Here is a 17685-nt window from a genome sequence, read left to right as displayed (position 1 = left end):
TCATAGTCCAAGTATATGTAGATGACATTATATTTGGAGGAACCAATGACTCACTAGGAGTAGAATTTGCTCAACTAATGAATAGTGAGTTCGAGATGAGTATGATGGGAGAATTGAATTTCTTCTTGGGACTCCAAATTAAGCAAACTCCAGTTGGAACATCAATTCATCAGCAAAAGTACATCAAGGAATTACTGAAGAAGTATGATATGAATGAAGCGAAGACTAATGATACTCCCATTGGGACAACAACAAAGCTCGATAAAAATGAATCAGGTTCACCAGTCAATGACACTAGATATAGAGGTATGATTGGATCACGCCTATATCTCACTGCCAGCAGACCTGATATAGTGTTTAGTGTTGGTCTATGTGCAAGATTTCAGTCGTGTCTAAAGGAATCACATCTAAAAGCTATCAAGAGAATCCTGAGATATTTGAAAGGTACAATAAACCTGGTTCTATGGTATCCAACTGGTGATTCTTTTGATCTAAAGGGATTTGCTGACGCTGATTATGCAGGACACATGGTTGATAGAAAAAGTACTTCTGGGATGGCACACTTCTTAGGACCATGTTTGATATCCTGGGCAACAAGAAAACAAAATTCCGTGGCTCTATCTACTGCAGAGGCTGAGTATGTTGCAACTGCTTCTTGTTGTGCCCAACTTCTTTGGATAAAACAGCAGCTTAAAGACTTTGGCATAGAAACAGATTGTATTCCTATTCTATGTGATAACACAAGTGCTATAACAATGGCCAAAAATCCAGTTCAACACAAGCGCACCAAACACATAGATGTTAGACATCACTTTCTTCGTGATAATGTTGAAAAAGGAAACATAATTATGGAGTTCTGCAAAACTGAGAATCAAGTTGCGGACATCTTCACCAAGGCACTAGGAAGAGAGTTATTTAAGAAAAATAGACTTGAGTTAGGGCTCATCTTCTTGGAATGAACCATGCCCAACCAAGTTCTACTGAGGTATAAACCAGGTTCTGTCAAGATGGTTCCACATAATCTTTATTTTAAAAAAAAATTATATATTTAAAAAAAAAAGGGAAATCAATTTCATCTTCTCTCTCCCATGCCCCCTGACAAGCAGGTGCAACCGTCACGGTGCACGTCCCCTCGATGTCAATCCCCCATCATTACTCCAATCCCTTGATTACCACACTAAACCCACCCCCAATAAAGCACTCTCTCTAAACTAGCAACCTTCCCTCTCTCATCTTCAATCTCCAAAAAACCAAGAAACCACAATCCCTTCCATAACCATGACTAATCTACTTGTTGCTTACTCCGATGACGGCAGCTCGTCTGATAGTGCATCTCTTCAGGGGGAAGAAAACCAAGTTGTTGATGGTGTGCCCGATCTTGGGGACGAAACCCAACTCCCAACCACATCTTTATCACCACCACCAAAAGCTCCATCACCACCACCAAAAACTCCATCTCCACCACCAAAAGCTACATTTCCACCACCACAAGTAACCCCCTCATTATCACCAGTTAAAGGAGCATCGTTACCTGTCGTTACTAACTCCCCATCACCACCCATCATCGCATCTTCCCCATCACCAGTCCAAGAAACTCCAGCATCACCAGCTCACGAAACCCTACTTTCACCAAACCCAACATCTCCCACAACCACTGTCCCAACCATCCCCCCTTCTTCACCATCTCACCAAACCACTCCTCAAAACCCATCACCTTCTCACACCCATGATGATATTCTTTTGAGTTCCCTTCACCCTACAAAACCACGGCGGCCAAGAAAGCATATTGTCGTCAAACAAGCTCGTCCACACAGGCCAGTAACAAGGAGTGCGCATGCGGTCAAGCTAGCTGCTGATACAACATCTGGGGTGAAGCATCGACGTTTGGGTAAGTCCCCTGTCCCTTCATCAGTCTCTCCAATGGATCTTGCTTCTGATACTGATGCTCTGTCTGAGGGAAAACATTCTGCAACCCCTCAATCCAAAACAAAATCTGTGAAAAGAAATGCAGATAAATTTCTAAAAGTGGGAAGGAAAAAGTACTTCCAAACCAAATTAGTGCTTAGGGGTAGAATCTTTCATCCTGATATACTGTCAATGGATTTAGTGAAGCAGGTCTGTGAACTTCTAAGGTTTCAAGGGTGGGAGGAGTTATTTCTAGAACCTAGTTTGATTTATGAAAAGGAAGTGGTCGATTTCTATACAAATTTGGTAATCTTAGAAGGAGATGTGGTGTCGTCTAGTGTAAAGGGTGTTGATATTGTGTTTGATGCAACCAAGCTTGGGGAAATATTGCATATACCATCTGTAGGTATAAATGAGATAATTGGAGTTTTGATGAGTATTCAAGTCTGCCAGCTCGATTCTCGCAAGGTAGAGTCAATTACAGGGCTCAAACTGTTTTAAAGGGAATAATGCGATCTTTGCATAAGCTTCTTTTTGAGATAGTTCATAAGGTGATACTGCCTAGAGGTCACCAACGTCACATTGCCTCCATACGAGACATGGGACTTATGAGTGCACTTGAGTGCAAAGAGCGCATTGATTGGCCTACATTGATTATTAAACATCTTGCTAGAATTGTGGATCCTCAGTTAGGCTCCCATCATTTAGCCTTTGGCAACCTATTGACTAGGGTGTTTGATGCTTTTGAAGTACCACTGGGTGAAGGCAGGATCTTAACTCGTGCAGACATGTTCACTCAAACTATCCTTGCTGATTGTGGCATTCCTATGGAGTCAGAGCAGGTTGCAACAGCGTCTCCACGTAGATCTGGTCCTGTTGCTCAGTTACTTAGGGAGCTTAAAGTAGCTGAAGAAAAGAACGCCTCTCTTGAATCAGACAATTAGAAGTTACGTGCTGAGCTCGATTCCTCAAATGCTGAAATACACAGGTTGAAGGATCAGTTGGTGCAGCAGCAACTTGCTAACAATGCTATTGTTGTTCAACTAAGCCTGGTCAGCCTCCACAGTGATAAAGCATGTTGTCTGAACCTGGTTCTCTTAGCTGTTTTCACTCTGTATTGTTGTTTCTTGTTTTGTTGCCAGAACAATTTACATTGCTCACCTGGCTGGGCGTATTTTGTTACTATGGATATTGATTAGTGTTGATTCGCCGCTGCTTATGTCTTTTTGATTCGTCAAAAGGGGGAAGAGTTATTTGCGCATGCATCACACGTTACATGTTTGTCTTCATCAAAAAGGGGGAATATGATAGAATCGTTAATTCGTTTTGATGATAGACAAAAAGCGCAAAGAACAGTAGAAAATGTACGCAGCAAAAGAAGTCCAAGGTCAAGTAGAAAATAGAGTTATTTGTCAAAGTCAAAATAATATATTAAAGGTACAAGTCAATATAAATAAGGAAAACCTTAAATATATTATTAAGGAAGGAAGTTGTGTATAATAAGGATTCTAATTTAAAAAAGAATCTTTGTTTAAACATAACTTTCTTACCTTATTAGTAGGGATTATACAAGGACAAAACTCTATAAGAAGCACACGAGGCAGAGAAAAGATCTACCACTTCACGCAGAGAACAAGAGGCAATTAATCATCAAACTGAGGTCTTCAAGATTGATAGGACTGCCACGTACAAAACGTTCTTGAGTTAGAAGGTTTTATCGCGAAGAACTATTTGTCTTGTTTTTGTTCTTAATTGTAATTTACAGTTTATTGTACAAAGGGTGGGTTTGGCTCTTTGTAGGGTTGAGTGTTAGTAAGAGTTGTAACAAAAGGTGGGTTTGGCCTTTTGGAGAGATCGATTGGAGTCAATCGAGGGAGTAGTAGAGATAAGACTTTTGATTATTGAGTTGTAATCACAAAATCTTATAGTTGAATTAATAAAACGAGGTTTTTCCTTCCTTGAGTGAGGAAGGTTTTTAATTCAATAAGTGTTTGTGTTTCTATTCTGTCTTTACTTAAAAGCAACTTACACGAACCTGGTTCGTGTTCTGGGGTAAGGTTTCTTCATACTAGAACCAATTGTTTTTCTTCATATTGATAGCATCAAATTTGTTACTCATTGTTCATCTTCTTTCTGTTAGTAATTATTTATCAAAGTTGCAAAATATAATAACAAACTATTATCCCAAAAATTAGTTCATATTTTTCTCATCGAAATAAATATAGATTCGCCGAAATGGGTGCAGGGAATGAGGTGTGTTGAGCATGTGCGTAAAAAGACGAATGGAAATGGTGGATGAGAAATTGAAACTAGTTGCAGGGAAGGGAATATTGGGGTGGGGAAGACGATGAATCATCCTTCTATTTTTTTATTTTTGTTAATTATTTTTAAAAAAAAAATTATTTTAGTTGTATATGTTAGAAAAAAAAGAAAAAAAATATTTTGATAGTTTTACGCACTTAAAGAGAGTAAACCATAATTTTTATGTTATGTCAGTATTTTATGTCCAATAGGAATGATTTTTAAATAATTGAAGTGTTCAAAGGCATAACCTACAATTGAGGTATTCAAATGAAATATGCGGATAACTTTAAGGAGCCGCATATACGATTTAAGTCTGGTACTATATGATACTAAAGACATGCTTCCATTAAAATCTAAAAACAAGATATCTAAGCAGAACTTATAAAATGATATTAATTCTTGTAGGCACGATTAATAAATTACTTTTAAAATGTATAAACATATATGAACAACTTTCATAACGAGGGATATATCAGATCCTTTCCCTTTTTTTAATTAAAATTTGTTGATATTAATTATTTATAACAAATTAAAATATTGAAAAATAAAAAATAGCATTTAACCATTTAATGACCCGCTTCACTTGACCCGACCCACTAAATATATAATATCGACCCATTTTATGACTCTTTCTCCTCCGTTTTATGTTAGTTCTCTATTGATTTTTCTTCTTCCTCTTTTATTAAATTCATTAACATTGGAATTTCTCCAATATTATATGCTTGAAATTTCTTTTGATTCAACCAAATAACATTGGATAACAAGCCCATCTTCTTAAATTCATTGGAACATGATCCATAAACTCGGATAATGAACTTTTTGGATCAAGTTCATCAGCGTAAACCTGATAACTCAATTGAATTGACTTAGTACTGTTGTTGTCTTGGTCAATGAAATTGCTCTGTTTTTTGCGACCCCAGATGGGTTCTTCACTTGTATTCACTTGATTATGGGTTGAGTCGAAAGTGGTATAATTGTATTCATAGAAATTGATGAGTTTAAAAGTCGAGGTGTTTTCTTCAACAATGGTGTTTTAAAAAAGAATGAACAAAATATCGAATTTTGAGCTAATTTTGGACCTGTTAATGAGTTTTTGTGAATGATTTCAGTTCCTGAACATATAGATTCAATTACATGAATTACATTTAAATCAGTCATGAATCTTGTTCCTTCTCTGAACAGAGTACCCATTCCTTGAAATAAATGTTGTTCAAATAATTTTTCTTCTTCCTCTTTTAGAAAGAAAAAAAAACGCCGAGGAGAAATAGTCATAAAATGGGTCAATATTATATTTTAGTGGGTCGGGTCAAGTAGAACGGGTCATTGCATTGTTTAAATGGTATTGTTTATTTTTTAAAATTTTGATTTGTTATAAATAAATTTTAATTAAAAATAATTAAATAAATTGAGTGACTTTTTGAGAGAAGAGTGAATAGTTGAGTGACTTTTGAATTAAAACTAAAAGTTGAGTGACTTTATGAGAGAAATGTGCATAGTTAAGTGACTTTTGAAGTAAAATTGAAACTTGAACACATAATTTAGTGACCATAGTATTAACTCAAGCAAATCATCTCCCTACCTCTTTCTTCTCCTTCATTCAGTTTTATCCGTTATGATTTCTATGTAAAGATGCAATTTGGATTCTCTATTGAATAGTTCAAGTGCTAGTGAAATAATGAAAGTTAGAAATTAGCTAATACTTGAACTTACTCTCTCCGTTTCAAAAAAAAATGTCTATTTATTTTTTAGTTTGTTTCTAAAGAATGACTCCTTTCCTTTTATGCAACACTTTAACTTTAACTTTCCACGTGACATGTTTAAGACCACAAGATTAAAGGACATTTTGGTATATTTGACATAACTTTAATTTAGAACCACAAGATTAAAAAGTTTTCTTTCTTTTTTTAAACTCCAAGTCAAACTAAATCATCCTTTTTGAAACGGAGGGAATATTAGTTTTCTTCATATTGATAGCATCAAATCTGTTACTCATCGTCTTCATCTTCTTACCATTAGTAATTATTTATCAAAATTGCAAAATATAATAACAAACTTTTAGCTGAAAAATTAATTCATATTTTTCTCATTGAAATAAATATAGATTCACCGAAATGGGGTGCAGAGAATGGGGAGGGTTGAGCATGTATGTAAAACAGAGGATGAAAATGGAGGATGAGAAATTGAAAAAAGTTGCAGGGAAGGAAATATTGGGGTGGGGAAGACGATGACTCTTCCTTCTTCTTTTATTTTTGTTAATTATTATTTTTTAAAAAAATTTAGTTTAGTGGTATAAGTTAAAAAAAAAATATTTTGATAGTAGCGAACCACACGTTTTTTTGTGATGTCACTATTTTGTGTCCAATAGGAATGACTTTTGAACAATTGAGATGTTCAATAGGCATAACCTATAATTGAGTTATTTAAATAAAATATGCAAATAACTTTAAGGAAACACGTATGACTTAAGTCTGTTGCTATACAATACTAAAGACATGTTAGCCATTAAAATCTAAAAACAAGATATCTAAGGAGAGCTTAAATGATATTAATTCTTGTAGGCGTGATTAATAAATTACTTTTAAAATGCATAAACACATAATGGGATAAACCAAAAGATTATTGGGACTGTCTTAATGTATATTGTCGATCATATGAAAACGAATTCAATTTAATTAAATGGCCATATAGGCATGATTACTAAACAGACAGAAAATGCATTGTAAATTTTCCCTATAGGCATGCTATGTATACTACATGTTTTATGCAAAAAAAAATTCCTATAAGCAAAATTTGTAAGGTGCGAGATGCTATTATACAAGTCGACTAACATACTTTTGAAGATGCTGCTTTAATATAAGGTATGTAGATAATTAATTAAATTAACTTATGTATAAGATTCATAAAAGAAAAATCATTAGAAATACATGGTTGCTATAAATAAGCTAAATAATAATAGGCAATTTATGTTAGCACGTGTCAATTAAATAATAGTAGGGCATTTGTAAGCAAGTATTACACATGATAAATGATTATTAAGTGATATCTATGCAGATTTCCCCTAGCTATGGCTTCTTCAAAAAGTAGAGTTTATAATATTATAGTACGAATATACGAAGAGCATGGAGAGGTGATAAAGAGTAGTTTTATTTATTAATTTGATAGTATTATTAATGTAACATAGGAAGATGAGAACTTGCATATGCAAAGTTCACTTATTTAAATTTTTTTTTAAAAAGGTTCGTACGTGCATAATAATTTCATAAGCACGACGATACATTTATTTATTTATTTATTAACCCCTTGGAAATTAATGAGGCAGAGTGGAGGATACGTAGTTTAACAAGTGAAGCCAGTAGGATATTTCTTTCCACATGTGTTTAGTATGAGGCTCAGAGAGAGTGGTACATTCAAATTAATTCCCAGCACATTTGCTTTTATGGCTGTGCACAAGCAAACCGCGGCCTCTAGGTCCGTCAGTCCCTGGATCAAACTGCAGCATGGCAAAGTTGGTGGAGACCCGACTATTACATTCACCAAATTAAGTATATTAGCACACACACCAAGTTTCAAAGTATCTATTGAGCATGTTTGTTGAGAACCAACGCAATTTCCAGTATCATTGGTTCCACTTACAACAGCAAACAACAGGAGATTCAGTGATAGGAAAAGGGTTACTGAAGACTGACTTGCAATTGTTTTGGAAGCCATATTCAAATCTAGAGAATATTAATCAAGCAGTTTATATTTCTTATGATGATGATGTGCATCTAACCATGGCTATTTATACTAAATTCTACTACTGTTGCACTTGAAACTATTTTTAGATATTATTACTTCAACTTAAATATTAGATTAGTAGCATATATGAACTTAGTCAATTATTGTCTGCTCATCTTGATTAATTGGTAATGCATGAATAGTTACACGTTGAAAATGTTAAGGAAGCATTAAGTAGTACTACTGTAGTAGTATAATTAGTATTAGCCACCACCAAAGGACCGGAAATGGATCTCGAGTTTGAGCTCTGAGTATGGAAAAATTCTTGATACAAGACCCTTCCCTCTTAATAGGATTCTACGTGATATGAGTTTAAAATAGACAAACTTTAATACGAATAACGAACCTGGTTTAAGAAACAAAAATTAATATTGGACTCCACTCACCTCCAATGTGCCCCTAATTTAATTATATTACCATTAATTTTAATTTATATTACATGTATTCAATTTAAATAAGAATTTGACTAAAATTAGAAAGGAGCTCCATCCAATAGTTTGCATGCATTCATGCTCTATAATATAGTTATTGGAAATTTAATATGCTTTTAGAGTATTAACTATTCCCGTGATCATTGACATTTCTACAAACCAACTACAAGTCTGGGGCGACTCAACAAAATATGTGGCCTAAAGTTAATTCTTTAAAAAAAAAGCCTAAATATATTTCACTTATTTTATTTTATATTTTTTAATTTGATTAGACATGAAGTTTCAAATATATAAAAAACTTTTGACACAATTCTCTAAAATTAAATGTGTGGCACGATTCAGACCGTCGTGATTGACACCCACACTAACCCTCTGGTGGGAGAGCCATTTCTACGACCTAACAAAATCTAGAACATTTAAACACACTGAAGCAAGTCTAAATGTCGAACGAAATATGGAGTTTCCATAAACTCTGAAAGTTTAACAAAAACAACTACCAAAACCATTGCAGAAAACAACTCCTAGAACCTAAAATTCATTGTACCAAAACTTTGTAAACCATCAAATCTAAGGAAAAGGGATGCAACCCAACTAACATAAGCAAACCCTTACTAAATAGTCTGAGTCCGAAAAGAGTGGATTCAAACAAAAAATATCCATGATAGTATGAAAGAACTGGCTTACCCTTGCATCCGGTCATCGAACAATAGTCTCCTAACTGAGGTCTATCAGGCTGAAAATGCCCTGTACTCAACAAGAAAGACCAAGTGCAGTATCAGTTATCAGTACATAACCAGAATGTACTGATAGGATCACGCGACTACTCCCATAAGCACAATATACAATCACTACAAAAAAAAAAACATTTAGCGACGGGTGAAATCCGTCGCTAATCTATGGTATTTCGTCACTAAATCGGATTTGCGAAAAATTGCTGGTTGTTGCTATTTCGCTCGTTAGTAATCTCTTAGCGACAAAAAAATGAGACCATCGCAAGATTAGCGACATATTAGAGACGAATGATATTCGTCGCCACTTGTTAGTGACAGACTGGTCCATCGTTATGCTTATATAGTTCGTTGCTATTTCATAAGTAATTTCGTCATTTCAAATAAATTTTTGACGAAGTTTACGTCACTAATCCATCACAAAATATTCTGTTATTTGAGCCAACATATTTGCCACTAAAATATTTCGTTGCTGATTCGTCGCCAATATTTTTTTTATAGCAATGACCAAATCATTATTAAATTTGTTGTTAAAAAGTTTCTTGTAAAATAATTTCATTTATTTATTTTAAATATACATTGCTGAAATAAATTAAATAACATTTACTAAAAGTACCTCTAAAATAACAAATATTCATAAAAAATAATACTTAGACGGTTCAAAATCTGTACATAGCAAAATCTAAATCACATATTTTGGAGCAAAACATCAAAAATAATCTATCAACTATTCTTAAGAGAACCTTTGTTCATCAACTTTTGTAGTATGCTTCAGATTGATCAATATCAAATTGAGACCTTCCCCCATAATATTTCTTCATATTTTTCCTGTAAATAAAGATAAAGAGAAAGCACTAAAAATTAGTAACAAAATAATATTTAAAAGAAAGTGTAGTAACATACACAACCTTTTAGATTAACTAAATGTACTATACTTTTTTAGCTAACATACATTACATATACATTACATTTAAACTTAGATTAAAAATGAGTGAAATGATAATTACGTACAACAACACAGTATTCAAGAATATTTGCTATAAGCCTACAACTTTACACTAGTCCCCAATAAACACATGAGGAGACAAATTAGAAAGTAGATATGGACCTAAACTAAAACTTGATCAGTGATCCCATAAGGGAAAAGAAAAATGTTTTTGAGTCATTTATAATATGATAAGGATAATTTTGACCCTTTTTTTGTTGTGAAAAAACTAAATAAAAAAACAAATAAAGAAACACACTGTAATTGATACCTCAAAGTTCAGAGAATCTTGAATGGATTTCAGATGTTTCAAGACCAAACAAATGTAATTCATATAAATGTCAAGAAAAGAAATAGCTACCTGATCCAATTTACTGCTATGGTCTATAACAAGCACTTTATGCCATAAATCCTTTTGAAAAAATTCATAAACAATGTAACATAGCAACAATAAGTCCCAACGAGTATCATCGTAACGTAAACTACACAGAAGCATATGCATGTAAGATTATTTTGTTATGTTGCCTTTTCTCGATTTTGCTTAATGGTTACTAGCATCACCCTCTTGGATTAACTAAATGAGAATACGAATTATAAATGACTATCAACTTCTTGTATTACTTTTTTTCCTTAATTTTCTTTTGAGAAAATTCTCCCTCTTCAGACTTATCTTGGTAATTACTTTTTGCATCTTATTTGAATTGTACAAACTAAAATTAATATGATGGAAATCTCCTTATTGAAGATAGACAATAGAGCAATTCTCTTCCGACTTCCCAGTGATAGTCAAGGATTCACTCGGGACTTGAGCTTTCATGGCTCATTAGAAATGCGAAGGAAAACATATTCGAGTCCAATTTGGACTCCACATGATTGTACATGATACAAAAAAAATAGGAATTAGAACCCAAAATAAGTATAGCAACAATATTACATCCAAATCATTCCTCAATAACAAATAATGAACATCCAAGGAGCAAGAAAATGAAACAACAAATGTACAATGACTTAAAATCATGTAAAAGTTATAAAAATTAATTCTAGATAAATTTAACCACTACTCATGATAAATTAATCGGATTTCTACTAATTCATCACATTTGACTCCTAAATAATAACAAAAAAAATATAGTCAAAATTAACAATCAATGTTTACAGTGAGCAAATTAAACAAAGAATTGAACACTCGAATACTACAAAGAATTAAGAAAGGGGTTCACATGGCAAAGACTTGATTAATAAATAAACAAAAAGACTCAAACTGTGACTAAAAAATTCCAGCTTAAGAAGGCAAATCAGTTAGAGTTAACAAATCACAAACACATAAATCCCAAGCATACAACAGGTTCACGAAACACGAAACAGTAAGCTAAGAAAAAAAATAAGAAATTAAACAAGAATTAGAGAGCTCATTCTAATTAGCAACTACATGTTTATTTTTTCGACCTACATGGACAATTTGAGAGCGCTCATCAACAAAAGATTTTTCATCATGACCATGTGTATGGACGTGCAAATGTAACTCGCTTGGTGTTGGATCTCGATCCTTTAGCCTATACAAAAGATAAATCACCTTTAAATACAATAATATATATTGTGTAATGTGTGTTTAGATACATGTGTATAGATCATACAACCTAAAGATAGTACTTATATAATTTGTGAAATATATACTTACAAGTTTTCTGCAATATTCTCCAATTGAGATAGAGTCACCCGTGTAAGTACAACAACAACTTCATGCCCGCCAACATAATGATACATTTGGAATAACAAGTTATCTTTATACACCTAAATGCACCAGCTTCAATGTGAACTGAAAAGGGGGAAAGGGGGCATAAAGGAGACAAATATAAAATGGCTAACACAAAGTTGAGGGAATCAAGGATAATGAAAATGAATATAAGAACACATTGGTCTTTGATGGATCTTATAGAAACACCACCATATTGTACAGAAAAAACGTACATTTCCTTTTGAACTACTCGAATTGCTTCTGTTGATTTATACTACCCTATTTATAAGTTCCACTTGAAGAAGAAAAAAACAATCAAATCACATATTTTGATTGCTTACTATATCTCACAAACGTCAAGAGGTGGCATCTGACTTGAGTTAAAGAAACTTTAGTTAAGCTAACATCATTCTCACGAAAGCCATAGATTACTTGTTTTGGAACAATTGCTTTGATATATCTTTCAAGAAACAGACAAAACCAAATTATATAAGAATTGTTGTCATTTTATTAATTTAATCTCTTAGTGTTTCGATAAAAGATATGATAAGAATGCTTTATTTACAGAGCATTGAAGGAAAGAGTTTCTTCACCTAAAATCCTCATAGAGCTCCTATGACTGAAATTGTTGTTGTGTTCTCCCTAGATTTTGTTCCTATGTTGCTCGCTGGATTTGGATGCTGCCGGTGCTCACCATCGCTGCTCACAGCGTGTAGCTAAAGTTGCTGTCCTTCTTCACCGGAGAGGAAGGCAATTGATGGCGCTATCTTTGTGTTGTTGCTGTAGCCGGACGGAGACCACCTGGTCGCCTAATTGCTCGCCAACTTGATCTTCTGCCAACGAAGGAGGTTCGGTGGTCGTCGCAAGTCTTTCGGAGCTCACCATTGTTGTTCACTACTCGTTCTCCAGGCTGCAAAGGCCGAAAAAAAGAACGGAGAAGAAGGCAAACAAGGCCTGGGCAGCGGACTTGTAGAGGAGAGGAAGAGAATGAAGAAAATTAGGGATTTGGGATCTTTTGTATAAGATGGGAAAGCAAGGGTCTTAAAGCAGGACAATTGATAAATTCGGATGAGCGGATGAGATTGACTCTTGGAGTTTGATAATTATGATGGACGGATGAGATTAAATGAGAGTAATGGAAATCTGAAATTTGAGTTTGCAACGGAATTAGTGACGAATTCTAAAATCCGTTGGTTTCAAATAAATATATATATTTAGAAAAATTATATTGACAAATATTTTCGTCACTATATAATATATTTTTTATAAAAAATATATTTGATAGTTTAGCAACCTTTTTTTGGTCACTAGTTCCGTCGCCCAATATTAATTAAATTCGTCACCACTACTTTGTTACTAAATCTGTAGGGAAAATTAGGCGCCAAATTTTTGCGCTAATATTTAGAGACGGATTATATATTCCGTTGTAAATATGTTGCTATATTATAAATCAAAATATTACTTGTTTAATTTTGCAACAAAATGTTTATTCCATCGCAAATCCGTCATTATATAGTGACGAAATACTGTTCGTCACTAATATCCGTCGCTAAATATTATTTTTTTAGTAGTGAACGAACAATTACAACACAATAAGCACACTTAAACAAAATATAGTTCAGTTATCATTTTAGGAGTAACATACAATTTTCTAATTTCAGTGAAAATAAGATATAACACAATTATCACAAATGGTAGTCTCATGGAACCCATCCCCAAATTATTATTGTTTCAAAACTTAACATCCGATCTAATATATGTGTCGAAACATGATATTCGATCTAATATATGTGTCGAAATGTGACACCCGATCTAATACATGTGTCAGAATGTGACACTCGATCCAATCAGCACAACCACAATTATAATCACATCTATCATGACTAATACTCAATCATACAAGCAAGTAACAAATTCGTGACATATATTGTTCACACATAATCATTTCATTAGATTGGTTCACATTTCCCTATTCACATACACGCCTGTAATATAAAGTAGCAATCAACCGACATATATTACACAAACAGGAAATCAAACCATTATCTACCTCAAACCAAGCTTGAATCCTCCTAATACACTTGAGTCTTTCCTTTTCGGATTCTTTCACTTGTTCTTGGTGTCACGACTTAAGCCTACACCTTGAAAGTGCCCAACCCTCGAGAACCATTGGTGATTTCCAAGAAAACCCTCGTCCTAGCTGGCTAGAAGTGGAAGACTAATTCAAGCATACAAAAGCTTAAAACTAAAATAAATTCAATAAACTCAAATCTTCAACCTTTTTAAAAGTCTGTACAATACTCAAAATAAAAGTAAATACAAAAACTCCTTAACTCTATCTATCTATGAAGACTCTACTTTACAGAAGGATATCGAGATAAGACCCATGACCTCTCAAAACTACTAAATGTAAGATAAAGGTGAAGTCCTTCGAAATATTAGAAGTCTCACCAAAGGTGACTGGAATATGACATGACCTCAACGAATTGCTTGTTGATGATCCTGAATACATGTATCTGCATAACAAAATTATGCACGATAAATGGCTCTATACGTGGAATGTACGAGCATATAAGGGGAATTCTAAAGCATAAATATATGTTTGAATTTTATAAAAAGGAAACATACTTACCTTTTATCAACTCACTCAACTAATCTGAAGAATAAGATACTAAACTCAAAGATATTATACTCAACTCAAAGATACTCAACTCAACTCAAAATACTCAACTGTGGATACTCAATTTAAGATAAAACAACAAAAGAGGTGTTATAAACGAAAAACTTTTTAAATAGTAGAAATTAACTCGATGTATTGAAAAAATACAATAGTAACTCAATTTGTATGCAAGGATACAACATAAATCTACTTGTATATGAAAATACAAAGTAAAATATGTAAATAAGCTCCAAGTGACAACCATTACTATGACCTATGTGATGATACAACATCTCGGCCACGCTGTCAGAACTACCCTATACTTTGTCATGTATAAGACCTACTACTAAGTGGATCCACTAGTCTATACTAAAAAGCATTAAGGAGTCGTCTGCAAAGTATGACCCTTTGTACCCACGTTGACTACATGGTTTGTAGGGCTTGTGAGTAATCTGAAATCTCCCCCATATCGGTGCTCAAAACTACTCCCAAAAGATACTAGCTCATACGTTTAGAAACATATTTTTTTTCTGTGGTTTGTGATAATTACTTAAAAAACTTTCTGTTAAAAATATGGTACTTAAATTGCTCAAAACTCTTTTGTAAATCTTAGTTTTCTCTTATCTTAGAGAACATTTACTCTTGGGAATAATTAGTTTCCATATATAATTTTAAGGAAAATGAACTCAACTATGCTCTTTCTCAAAAAAAATTCAAAATCATATTATAATATGATCATTGATGACTCGGGAAGTCAGACGTCATAAATATTGATGGTATATATAGATACCATACTACTCATACAATGATGACATATTCGATTGTCATACTAATCATCTTTAAGAAAACTCTTTTATCAAAACTTATCTTTACTTTCTCAAAACTTACATTAAGAACTCAAGTGTTGACTTTAAAATGCTTTCTAAAACTTATAACTCAAATCATAGGGTTCATATAGAATTATTAACATGGACGACTCAACTTAGGGATCTTAATAGCAATAAAGAAACTTAATATTTAGAACTTAAGGCTCAGTGATACTACTCATATCTAGACTCCTTGAATCATAGGGTTTATGCGAAATTATGGACATGAACAACTCAACTCAAGGGCTTCATGGGTAACATGTAGTAGTCTCATAAGTAGGAATATAATCTCAAAACAATTAGAAACTTAATGCCTAAAGACTTAAAATTAGAAGATACTACTCCTCTCAAAGATTCTCAATGTATGGAGTTCATGCAGAATTTATAGGCATGAAAGACTCGACTCAAGAGTCTTCATAATAATATGGAACTCATGTATAAGACTCTTCTCATTCTTATACTTACTTCCTCAAAACTTAGTCCAAAACTAAAGTGTTCGCTTTGAAAAAACTTCTTAAAATTTACAACTCAAAATAGGGTTCATACTGAATTATAGACATGAATGATTTAACTAAAGAATCTCAATTAAAACATGGAAAGTCAATAATTAGGAATAAAATCTTTAAAATAATTATGAACTCAAGAACTAAAATCAACTTATCTCATGAATGCTCAAATCTTAGAAGAATCCTAGATTTCTCTTTTATTGATTTGAAAGAAGATGTAGGGTGTGAGGAAGAACTAGTAACATTAAAGAAGAACTTTATTAGAAGCCTTAAAATCCCAGATTGAAAGTAAACAATCAAGAAAATCTTCTTTGAGATTCTTGAATTAGTTTCTTGAAATATATATGTCCAAGAATTATGATTTTCATTAGTGATTCACAATTGTATGGAGGAATTTGAGTTGAAAAGAATGAATTCTTGGAGAAAGGCTTACCTTAAAGAAGAATCTTGAAAAAGATTGAAAGAATCTTTCCTTAGGGTTTTGCCCTAGGGTTTGAGAGAGAAGAGAATGATGGATTAAAAGATGAAAATCTTATATTTTTTAGCCTTTTATTAGTCAAGAAATTTTTTTAGGGTTTTTTGGGGGTAAAAAGAAAAAAACAATGCTTTTTAATATTTTCACGTCGGCTAATTCGTGACAACACTGTATCAAATTACTAAAATAGTCATAAATTTTTACTCAAAAATTAGATTTACGCAAAATTGATGGCGTTGAAAAGTAGATTCAAATACGCTTAATTTGATAGGTTATGACCCACGTAACTCTTTATATTCTTAGAGATGGTCATTTGAAATTGACCCAAGTAGAAACTTACAACAAAACTTAATTAATAAGGAAACTTCAAGAACACTTATCAAGAACTCATCAAGAAATTAAATTGCTCAATATCTATGGATAGATTCACAAAAGAAACTTATGATTGGTGTGTGGATGAATGATACCTACACTACGGAAGCTTACGTACGTCAAAGAATTAGGTTTTTGGTGAAATCTTGAATTTCTTGAATGAACGTTTGAAACTATGAACTTTTTCTCCTGTTGAATCTTCTCTCTAAAATTCTAAATTTAAGAATGAATGAAATTGATTTTAACCAGTTTAGACTCCTAAAACCTTACTAAAAACATTTGAATTCGATTGGGTAAGAAAACACCAAAATACCTCTCATATTTTTGGGTAACTTTCTTTATTTGGACAATCCGACTTCAAACGAGCATATCTTACTCATACGAGCTTAAAAATTAGCAAACTCGGTGATGTTGAAAAAAGGATTCTAAGACCTTTCATTTGAAATCTTATGGGTCTCCTAACTCATCCTGTGCTAAAAGGTATGATCATTTGAAGTTGACCCAAAACTTAAAAGAACTAAGGAATGACTTGAATGAATATCTTTAATTTTTTTTGGAATTCAAGGTGATATATCTAATAACCTTAACTCTTAAGAAAAATATAAAATTTCTTGGTAAAAACTTACTTTGCGAAGAATTATACAAGTCTTAACTTAAATTTTTTTTTGGGGTGTCATACTTGGTCTATAAACAAGTATTTTAACCAATGATCAATAAACAAGGTCTAATTTACCTGGATAATAATCTTAATAACCCAAGACCAAACCCATAATCCTAATATTCATCTAGGACTTATTCCCACCATTAACTTCAGGCCAAAATCCTCTCCAATGATAATTATCCAAGATTCAAAGTTCTAGGAATCGAAATACAGATTAGAGGAGTAAAATCCTTACCTTTAGCACTAAAAATCGTGGAAAACTGTCAAGAAATCAACCTGGA

At 33.1% G+C, this 17685-nt stretch overlaps 1 protein-coding gene and 1 pseudogene across 1 annotated transcript; both read right to left on the bottom strand.

The window, feature by feature from the left end:
* Positions 1–4900: 4900 nt before the first annotated feature.
* Positions 4901–5481, bottom strand: LOC112940623 (uncharacterized; annotated as a pseudogene).
* Positions 5482–7337: 1856 nt separating this feature from the next.
* On the bottom strand, positions 7338–7983 carry LOC138347255 (14 kDa proline-rich protein DC2.15-like). The gene has a single exon (XM_069295080.1). The coding sequence runs from the start codon at positions 7915–7917 to the stop codon at positions 7546–7548; it is 372 nt and encodes a 123-aa protein (XP_069151181.1). The 5' UTR covers positions 7918–7983; the 3' UTR covers positions 7338–7545.
* Positions 7984–17685: the final 9702 nt, after the last annotated feature.

This window comes from Solanum lycopersicum, chromosome 3, assembly GCF_036512215.1.
Source record: "Solanum lycopersicum chromosome 3, SLM_r2.1".
Taxonomy (NCBI): domain Eukaryota; kingdom Viridiplantae; phylum Streptophyta; class Magnoliopsida; order Solanales; family Solanaceae; genus Solanum; species Solanum lycopersicum.
The sequence above is the reverse complement of the archived record's forward strand: the minus strand, read 5'-3'. Positions and strand labels throughout refer to the sequence as shown.

Excerpts from the sequence above, each read along its gene's own strand:
- LOC138347255 (XM_069295080.1), bottom strand. The coding sequence starts at position 7,917 with ATGGCTTCCAAAACAATTGCAAGTCAGTCTTCAGTAACCCTTTTCCTA.